The 10820-nt window shown below is 37.0% G+C and overlaps 1 protein-coding gene across 2 annotated transcripts; it reads left to right on the forward strand.

Moving 5' to 3' along the window:
* The first annotated feature begins 1946 nt into the window (after positions 1 to 1946).
* Positions 1947 to 10561, forward strand: LOC126788620 (NAD(H) kinase 1). Of its 2 annotated transcripts, XM_050514629.1 has the most exons (12): positions 1947 to 2112; positions 2682 to 2835; positions 2980 to 3099; positions 5615 to 5752; positions 6544 to 6719; positions 7130 to 7243; positions 7369 to 7463; positions 7841 to 7947; positions 8511 to 8584; positions 9130 to 9208; positions 9372 to 9679; positions 10194 to 10561. In XM_050514629.1, exons 1-12 carry the CDS (start codon positions 2086 to 2088, stop codon positions 10500 to 10502), a joined length of 1701 nt encoding a protein of 566 aa, XP_050370586.1. In that variant the 5' UTR covers positions 1947 to 2085; the 3' UTR covers positions 10503 to 10561. The 2 variants fall into 2 exon arrangements, with proteins under 2 accessions (XP_050370586.1, XP_050370584.1); XM_050514627.1 differs by lacking the exon at positions 5615 to 5752.
* The last annotated feature ends 259 nt before the right edge of the window (positions 10562 to 10820 follow it).

Genomic DNA, 10820 nt, shown 5'->3' on the forward strand with positions numbered 1-10820 from the left:
TACAAAGAAATTACTAATGAAATTTAAAAAAAAATTGTACTCATATGACACTGACGGTCCATCTGGTCGTCCAATAATATTTAAAAATATGTGTACTTATGAAACATTGGGCAACCCATCTGTTTACCCAAATTACATTTATAATACGTGTACTCATGAGACCCAGGTACTCATCTGTTACCCCTCATGCAGTACGCCGACAAATATTGGGCAACACATCTGTTACTCACTATCAACAAAAACATGGGTACTCATGAGACCCAGGCAACCCATCTGTTACCCCTCATGAAGTACACCGACAAACAGACTAGAGATCTAACTGAATCGTAAATGACACCCGGCCAAGGCTCGGTTCCGACCACTGCCAGCACGTCCGAAGACAGAAAACGTTTTAGCACAACACAATGTTAAAACCACGTACAATAACAATCCACACATGTTATTGTACTACAACACGTCCGAAGACAGAAAATGTTTTATCAAGACTCAATGTTAAAACCACGTACAATAACAATCCACACATATTATTGTACTACAACCAAGCGACTCTTGAAGAACACAACCGAGTCACTGTTGGGTTTTCGAGTCGACTTCCGGGCTTCGATGGGTGGAAACCGGCTTACTACTCCACGATCCGCCACCACGGGGAGGCACACAAGGAGGAGGCGAAGCGATCTGGGTTGGCCTGGTTGCCTGATACCGCTGGAGTCGGCCGGAAAAGTCGGGTCGTGTTAGAAGAAAAATTTCGACTCTGAAGGCGCGCGTGCGGAGAGAAAGGGAGAGAAAAATAGGGGTATTACACCAATTGCACTCATGCATCTTGGCCACAACAGTATTAGTAAATGAATGTTGCAAAGAATGACATATCTACGTAACAACTCTCAATATGCTAAGAGAACATAAATGGCTAAATGTCTCTTTTGTTTAATAGTGACACAAGTACTGAACTACTTTTTAGCTTTATTCTCCAAGTACTATTCAAGACTAAGAATGTCAAAACAATCTAATCCATGAAGAGTGGTGCATATTGCTTCCACTTAGTATCTGTGATGATTTACGTATATAAGTTTTCATAATGTAGCTATCAATCAAAATTAATTTTAATTATAAATAATTTAAAAAATATATTTTAATAAAAATTTATATTGCATAAAGGCAATTTATTTCCTTTACAAAAAATAATTAGGATACATTAAGTATATTAAGAATTTTTTTTTATTTTCGATATATGTGAAGTAGATGCTAAGTGGAGTAGATATATCAATTTAATTATCTCTAAAGAGAGGCAATTATATGAAGCAATGAAGAAAAATATGAATTTAATGAATTTAGGGCTAGAAATGACGAAAATAACTTTAAAATATGATTAAAATTGATAGAGGTACCAAAATAGCTTACAAATGAGAATTTGAGGTACCAAATTGTCCGTTTTCTTACATCAGGTATCAAATTGTCTAAGTAGTCATACATTAAGTACCATAGGAGGAATTAACCCATTTCGATTTTAGAACTAGTAGAGTAACAAGAAATGACCTTTTTAGATTATCGGAAAGACAATGACTTCAAGAGTGCAATGAAGCTTTTCATTAAAAAAATCCTACGGAGAGACAAAGATGAGGTCCAAAATTTTGGCACTCGTACTTGCACACGAAAAGATGATTCGCATGCAAAATCTTTTGTCTTTGTAACGTTTTTTTGTTGTTGAGAAAAATTGTCTTGGTAACGTCGTTGTTGGGTGGTTGTGTGAAAATAGGAAGGAGAAAGGGGTAGTTGGGGTTCCAAGTCAACCCTATATATAATATATATATTCCTTGTACCAACTACCAAGCACGATGGCCAGGTCTCCGCTACGCCTCTTGCGTGGGCCCCGCGCGCATATCCCACTCTATCTCTCTGTAGACACAACAACAGTAGGTGCTCTCTCTCTCTCCCCCCCCCTCTAAAATATCAGACAAATTCACAAATCTCTCTCCCTTTCTGTTTGTGAAACTCGGAGATGGCAAGAACTGCGTGTTAGAACAATTCTGGAAGGAAAAAGAGGGGATCTCTCTCTCTGTCTTGTCTCTCTTCAGCTCAAAACTATCCATGGCTCCCAGCAAGTCCAATCCTACAGTAATCACTTACTCTCTCTCTCTCTCTCTCTCTCTGAATCAAGCATTGTTTTCGAAATCTGGAGTTGTGAATTCTAGTGTTATTTCTGGTTTGCATGTACTATTTCTGGAATTTTTTTGCAGTGAAACGACTGTTGTTTTTCTTTACCGGTGGTGATCATTCAAGGCGTTTTTGCTTATCTGCTGCCAACTTATATGTCTACCGAGTTTTGATGAATCCAATAGTTGAAGGAAACTGGTCGATCCCACCGGGCTTGAAATCTAAGAGAGACTAGGCTTGAGTCTATGAAAGTAACCGATGACTTACGATAAGAACACGAATTAGAAAGTAGCCGATACACGTATGGATCATCATCGCCTAGATAGGTCAATTTGGTGTCCTTGTGTCTAAGTAATGAGTAATCATTACTAATGGGGAATTCTATGAGGTTATAACATGATGATTAATTGACATTTGTTTATGACGTCATGATGATCTATTAGCTTCACGGTCTGGGAAGTCAGGAAATGATTTTTAGGCTTTGTTGTATATGAACCTTGATTGCTCTTGATTATGGTTTCTGTTGACAGGGTGATGCAAGTGTTTCATGCCCACAACCAGAGAATGGTTGTCTCAGTTCAGTTTCCCTCTTAAGCTCAGAGAAGGCGGTTCAGGAGCTTCTCGAGGAGTCTTCTATTCAGGAAACAGATGACCACCTCATAGAGTTCTCTGAGGCTATGAGAAGTATGGTCTTTTTTACACTCTTAATGCTCTATACTTCTCATCTGAAACTCTGTGTATGCATGTGTGCGCGAGTAACTAGAGATTATATGTAGGTATGTACGTGTCTTTAGATACAATGCTCATATCTTGTCCAAATTTCTCTAGCGGTTGCAAAGGCCCTGAGACGAGCTGCCGAAGGAAAGGCTTCTGCACAAGCTGAAGCAGCTGAATGGAAGCGCAAATATGAACTGGAGAGGGTGCACAATCTGCATCTGGAGCATAAAGGTTTTTTGAATGATTGAACAACTTGCATTAGTTGTTATATGCCATTATCCAATATTTCTGTGCTATTATCATAACTGTTAGATGCTTTGCACAAGTATCATGCGAATTGGTTTCCTTTAGCTTTGGTCATCTCCCTATTTTGTCTGCATCCTTCATCCATCATTTTATTCAGGCTTCATGTTTCTTTTGAGATTTTCTCCATATCTTGTAGCTCTGATCAGTCAAACGAAAGCCTTCATACTACTAAGTTGTTGGTCTTCGTTGCATTTACTTAACCATTTTAGTTAATATTCTAGTCTTCATTGCTTCGATCATTTCACTTTATCAATTCAGCAATGTTAAGCTTCTCCTAGTGCTTGTCGTTCATGGTGATGACCTGTATATTCATGTAATATCTGTATAGACTGTCTGTTTTGTAAATTTAGTAATGGGTAAAATATTCCGGTTCCCTGCTAAGAATGGCATTGTCTATATAGAACTATCGATGTGCGAAGGATGCTATTTAATTTTATGGATTCCAGTGTCATTTCTTATCAAAAAATTTAAAGAAAAGGGGTACTACGGTTGCAAACCCAAGACAAAAACTGGTACCATAGTCGACTGCACTTCTCTTGTTTGGTGGAACCTATTGGCTTAGCTAGAAAACAAAAAAGAAAATAAGGAAGTAGTTAATCAGTGTTGCATAGGAATCCTGGTAAGCTTTCTTGATGTTGGATAGCTTCCAACATAGCTTCCATTTTTATGCATGACTCCTTAAGTGGGTGTGGTATGAAGGCTTTCTTCTAAAGGATGTGCTAGAGGTTTTCTGTTTGAAACACTCTGGGAATATGGAATAGTAGCTTTAACTGTTACAAAATAAAATAGAAAGATCAACACATCTAGAAACTTTGATTTTTTTTGTGTGTAAATGATAACAATCTAGGAATTCAAAACAGTAGCTTATAGTAACTTTAGGAGATTCTATCTTTTATCAAAGAGACTCATTCAAATAGAAATGATTTCATCCTACACTCCAAGACTTGACCTATAAGAAAAACCTTTATTAGCAGTCTAATAATTCCATAACAAAAAGTCAGAGTCGACCTTTTGTCAGTTCTGGGTGCTATTCAGAGTTCAAGTCCTAGAATAACTGGATGTCTATTAAGTCTTTAAGAATAATCAGATGCTTGATACCCAGGTGTTTTGAGTTATTTCGCATGTTTCTAAATAAGGCCCACTCCTATAAGTCACAAGAAGAAGATTGGAAGAGAAACATATAATTATTTACTGAAGGATCAGATATTTTTTTCTCTATAGTTTTGATTTCTTCTGTTTGCAATCTTCATTGCAAGTTGCAACCGCAGTAGTCTCATATTTTTTTTTTGCTGTTCTCTAATAGTTCAAATGCCATTATTTACTGTAGAACCTTAGTATCTGGTAAGGTCCACCTTACCAAATCATCCCTGCTTGATGGAGAGCTAAAACTGCAGCCTAATCTGTTCATAGTTCCTCTTAATTGAAAGTTGAAACTATAAAATGAGGGTCATATACAGATTAGTTAATTTGAGTATATTATGATGCCTTCAAAATCTCACGATCCGTATCTTAAAAGATGGCAGTTCGACATTCGATTGTGGCATAATCTATATAAGTTGGTCTTTTACTACTAATAGCAGCCAGGCCCATTGGACAGAAGCGGTTAACTTGAGAACATTCTGTCATGAAACTATCTATCTTACAGGAGCTACCCCATCTGTTCTTACTGATCAGTTCCCTATGAGAAGTGGTTGCCAGTGTGGCCCTGTGGTGGGGTTGCATGTGAGGGCGAAAGTTCCCCAATAAAAAAGCTACAAAATTATATCACTGTATAAGTTGGTGATTTAGTACCACTTGTAGCATCCAAGTGTTTTGGATGCAACTGCTCACCGGGTGACAAGTGGTGAAGTAGGAGATAATATCAATGTTCTGGTCATTAGCCAGGGCTTCTGTTTTAATAATCAACCTAATGTTTGACAGGATGCACGGGATCCCATCACTGAAATTAAACTTGCTTAGGCAAGAGTAGTGCTAGGATGGGTGGCCGCCTCATGCTGCACTCCTTTTTTTATTTATTCAAGAAAGAAAAAAAAAGTTAGAGAGAAGCTTATCATGCGACCTTCTTTTTTTTTTTTAACAATATGTGATAAGGTTTTTACGGTGGCGTTTGGAAAACGTCTTGACTTGGAGGGTCTCTTATATCATCCTTTTTATGAAATTTTCTGAAATATCTCTTTTTTTTTAAATAGTATTAGTTCTCTAATTTTTTTGTTTGATTCTGTGCTTGTCATGTCTGTTTCTGAAAATAAAAAGATTTTGTTGTTTTGAAACTACTAGTTGTAACTTTGTGTGGTGAAAGTCTTAATGGTCACATTTCTAATTTACTTTTAGTTCTAGATTCATCCGCAAATGGTCAAAACTGATTGTTACTCCTTGGTATTGCTCGTCGTGCTAATTAAATTGTACTCATATCATCATATTGTGCATAGTCCGTTATCAGGCTACAACGTGTATGAAAAACTTCAGAGTTGGTGGACTTGGAGTTCTTTTTGTAATGCAATTGGAACTATAGGAGTTTATACTTCCATGTCTCATCTATGGGACATATGCCAGGAACGGGACAGAAAAATTTCTGAAGGTTCGTTTTTTTTAAAACAAATAGTCATAGCAATTCTTCCATGAAGAACATGCGGAAATTTTTACCAAAGACAATGCCTCATCTATGAGGACTCGATATCAAGAAAAGAAAAATAAGATAAGCGCTACTTAATTGAGACCACAACAGGCCACTGTTGCTTAAGGTCAGACGGTCTTGTAGGTGGTGTTGTATAATTTGGAATGAAGGTGCTACAAGGACCAGATGCAGGCCAACAACAAAGCGGGGAAGGAATTTTATAGTAACAGTTGTTTATAAAGTTAGTGTATCTTTATTACTGTTTCCCCACAGGGATTCATTTGTTTCTTCATCAGTATAATATCAAGTGATTGAAGCTGGATACTCACTCTAGTGTGAATACATCCCATAATAGCAATAACCAAAATTGATATCAGGAAGGGGCTTAGAGTTTGTGATATTCTTGCTACTTATTATGAATGCATAGGTGCTTTGTTGGTTTTAGGTTGATCATTCGCCTTTGGGGAAAGATATTGTCTTAGTTATGTTCATGGTAATTAATTGTTTTCTGTTCTGCATGATTAAAGTAAGATGCCTATATGGTGCTTGGTACAGAGGGGTATCTGTCACCCGCGGATTACTGTACGAAATTGTTTAGCATCAGGCAACGTATTGATAATTTTTTTTTTGGACTTAATCTATATTCTTCTATGATTTGACCACTTCAAGTTGTGTTGTCACTCCCGTAATTCAAAGAATAAGTGAAACATAGTCAGATTAGTGTTTTTTTCTCTGATTGCTCTGCCATGTTACAGGGCCATCAAGTAGAGAGAATAATGGGGATGATGAGAGGATAAAAAACTTGGCCACGAGATCAAATGACCAATCTGAACAATGTTGTGGGAGTAATGGGATATGGTCTCATGAAGTTCTTCAGGATGGTGAATGTGATTCTGATTCAAAATCGCTTCTCAATAAGTTTGCAAGAAAGGTAATGTGCCCTTTTCTTGGGTTTTTTTTTTTGGGGGGGGGGGGGGGGTGGTGTCCATTCACATCTCTGGCTCTCTGGCTTCTTAAGGCTTATGGTGTCATTCATTGGATCAACTTTTATTTTTGTTAGAACTAGCTATGGATTTGGGTAGTAATTCCCAATTGGTTATGAATTTGGAGACTTTATTTTTTCTGTTATGAGACAAATCTATCATATGGTTAAAATTTGAGCTGCATATATCACCTAAATATAGTTTAGCGTAATAACAATTTTTTTACTGTTATAATGATCAATACCACAATATTTATGTTTACACTACTGCTTCTCTATATTGGGTTTTCACCTCTTTGTTTTTCTCATGTTGCTTTTACTGCAATGAATTTCTCACATTTATGGAGTCATTTCTGCAGGCGTCGTTCAAACTTTCATGGTGCTCCAAAGGCGATCAGAGTGACCAGCACAAGCATGACATCGTCTCTTTCGAAAGAGGAAACATTACAACTGCAGAGCGTAGCAGTAAACAGGTATACAATATCATTTCTAGCATGCTGCTTTTAGTTTGCCACTATGTTTCTTGACAAAAGATTGGCATATTTTCTGGTAGGGTTACCGTTGAATTTACCGTACCTGACGTTCACTTTCACTTCAGATTTCTTTGAAGTGGGAAACTCACCCACAGACTGTGCTAATATTGACCAAACCAAATTCAACTTCCGTTCGAGTTCTATGTGCACAAATGGTCAGGTGTGGATCTTATCCTCTGTCACTTGCGAAATCAGATTTATTCATTTGGATAGGCTGTTTTGATATGTGTTACCCATAAATTCCAGAAGAGATAAATCCAAGCTGTGTCTTTCAAACTGGTGCTTATTTTAGAGTGTATATATAGATGCAGGCTTCTTTTCTTGTATGTCATCTTTCATTTAAATGAAACACTTGTTTTGGAAATGTTATTTGAATTCAAAGTCATCCAGCATATGCACTTACGATGTAAAATGATTATCATTTTTATGAAGTCTCCTGCCAATATTCGGATTGTTTGGGTATAGCTACTAAACTTTTCAAAATTTTGCTATATGTTTTATATGTTATTGATGTTCTAAGTCATTTTTTGTTTCCAGATGGTTGAGAGAGCAGAAAGGGTTAGATATTTATGTAGAGCCACGTGTGAGAGTTGAACTTGTAACAGAGTCATCATACTACAACTTCGTCCATACTTGGAAAGAAGGTGAGTGCCACAAAAGGGTTGTTTTGTTCCTACTATAAAATGCTATAAATGGAAGTGTCTCTTTCAGACTCGTGCCAAATTCCAAGGACTTGGTATCGACGTGGTTTCACAAAATCCTTTTTATACTCTGGATATCTGTTTAATACATTTATTTACATGTAAGATGCATCTACTTATTCGCTCATCCCTTTTATTCTTTTTATCTATTTATATTTAAATAGAGAACATTATAATTTTGCTAGTAGAACAACTGAAGAAAACAGTAGAACACGTCAAGTAAAGAAGAAAATCAGTCTTAACTATTGCTCTTTGATCTTTGAAGTTCCATACATAGTAGTAACCGAGTTTTTTTTTCTTTCATTCTTTTTTAATTTCTGTTTGTGTTTGATTGTGTATCGACCTTCAAGCTCTAGCCACAAAATCACAAGTCATTTTGGTCATATTTGCATAATCAATGACATATGATCACTGTGACTTATAAATTAAGGAATCAATTAGTTTTTTACTTGTTTTGCTTATGATTCTGTTATTAATTGTTTAAAGTTTGATGCTTTGCTTGACAGAGACCGAGATTATGCTCCTGCACACAAAAGTTGACCTTGTGGTAACTCTTGGTGGGGATGGAACTGTCCTCTGGGTATGTGTTGATGGAATTTGTTTTTTATTTTTTCTCAAGTTTACCTTGACCTTACTTCAGATGTTTTAGAACATTTGAGTACTTTATGTAGGGGAATGTGAAGTCATCATATGCATAGATGCTACACTATATGGAAAACAAGGGTTCTGCTTCTTTTGGTGCTTCCTCAGTTGTTGCCCTGTCCATGTATAATTATGCCGAGTGATATGTAGGAATATGATAAGTGATAGGAATTTCAGGGATGGTTAATAAATTGATTGAAGGTATATCAACAGGGTCAGATCTATTACATTTTTAAATTTTTTTGCTTGTTTAATGGACCTGATGTTCTTCATTATTATCATTCCTTAATAGGAAACCACAGTATAGTATTTTCTATCAATTGTGCAAGTTACTTAAGCTACAATCACCATAAAAATTTTCCTTGCTGTGATCTTATAGCCTTTGGAACTGACACTTCCCACCTTGCTTTGCAATGTCTGTTTTGATTAATTGATTGCAGCTCTTAAATGGTAACTGCTAAAGCCTCTTTTCTTTCTTCACAGGCAGCATCCATGTTTAAAGGACCAGTTCCACCTGTTGTGCCGTTTTCTTTAGGGTCTTTGGGATTTATGACTCCGTTTCGTATCCTATATTGCTTGCTAATATACATAATTAAAAACTCTACACCATTCTTGGAAAAAAAATCCTCTAAATGTTTACTTGCCATAAATTTTATCACTTGACACTTTTATCAGTTCTCGCTGTTTCTATGTCTCATCAAGCAGTGATCTTTAACATGATTCAGACAGTGAACGGTATAGGGATTATCTGGATTCACTTTTAAAAGGTCCCATTAGCATCACACTACGACACCGGTTGCAGTGCCATGTTATTAGAGAAACAGCTAAAAATGAGTTTGAAACTGAAGGGCCAATACTTTGTTTGAATGAGGTTACAATTGACCGTGGGATATCATCATATCTCACAAATCTGGAATGCTATTGTGACAGCTCTTTTGTCACGTGCGTTCAAGGGGATGGGCTGATATTATCGACAACATCTGGCAGTACTGCGTATTCATTAGCAGCTGGAGGTTCAATGGTCCATCCCCAAGTATGTTACTATATTTTCATATTTGGTTCCTGTTTATTCATATTTTTTATACAGCCTATTACTTACCAACTATCTCCCAATGAAATCTGTCACCCATCATATATACTTCTCGTTCTCCCTTCCCACTGTCCACAAGCTTGTGATGATATATATATCTATTACCGTTATGGTTGTGGCAGCCATGCATTTCTTTGTTTCTGTTTTCTGATAATTGGGATACCACTATTATAGTTGTATGGTTTAATTTGTCTTAAATTTGTTGGGTGATTACTATAATGTTTTGTAAATATTGTGATGTACTGCTATAAAAACGATTCCCAGGTAACTTATGAAAATTTGGCCCAACAGTATTATACTCATTGAAGTTTCAGGAGATTCTAGTGAATATCAAGCAATGTATGAGGGGAATAATCTAGAGTTTTGCATGTATATATTTAAGGGCAATACTTGCAACCTGCGGTGAAAGACTTTTGATACCTGCATGCTGTTGATGTATTGTTCTCTGTGATTGCAGGTTCCAGGCATCCTCTTTACCCCTATTTGTCCGCACTCCTTATCATTCCGACCTCTGATATTACCTGAACATGTGACGTTGCGAGTACAAGTACCTTTTAACAGCAGAAGTCATGCATGGGCATCATTTGACGGTAAGGACAGGAAACGGCTGGCAGCTGGTGATGCACTTGTGTGCAGTATGGCCCCTTGGCCTGTTCCCACTGCATGTCAAGTTGATTCGACTAATGATTTCTTGACCAGCATTCATGACGGCCTGCACTGGAATCTGAGAAAGACTCAGTCTTTTGATGGCCCTAGGGATATATGAAACAAATGATCCTTTTTTTTTTTTACTTCGTATATGACTTTATAGTTAACTGGAGATCTCGGTAGTAAGGGTGGGCATAAAAAACAGAAATCCCGATCCCATTCCGATCCCGTCCCGAAATTCATAGGGATGGGACGGGACGGAGATCTAAAAACGTTCGTCCCGTCCCGATCCCGTCTCGCTTCATAATAGTGGGATGGGACGTGGGACGAATAATTTATATCCCGCTTCGTCCAGTCCCGTCCCACCTTTAATGAAAACTTAAAAATTCTTATATATTTGTATCAAAATGAAACTAATTTATGTTATTAATAACTC

The sequence above is a fragment of the Argentina anserina genome, chromosome 3, assembly GCF_933775445.1.
Source record: "Argentina anserina chromosome 3, drPotAnse1.1, whole genome shotgun sequence".
NCBI classification, from domain to species: Eukaryota; Viridiplantae; Streptophyta; class Magnoliopsida; order Rosales; family Rosaceae; genus Argentina; species Argentina anserina.

Coding starts and splice junctions, on each gene's coding strand:
- LOC126788620 (XM_050514629.1), top strand. CDS start 2,086: ATGGCTCCCAGCAAGTCCAATCCTACA. Junction 2,836..2,979: donor GTTCTCTGAGGCTATGAGAA/GTATGGTCTTTT, acceptor AAATTTCTCTAG/CGGTTGCAAAGGCCCTGAGA. Junction 7,948..8,510: donor CGTCCATACTTGGAAAGAAG/GTGAGTGCCACA, acceptor TTTGCTTGACAG/AGACCGAGATTATGCTCCTG.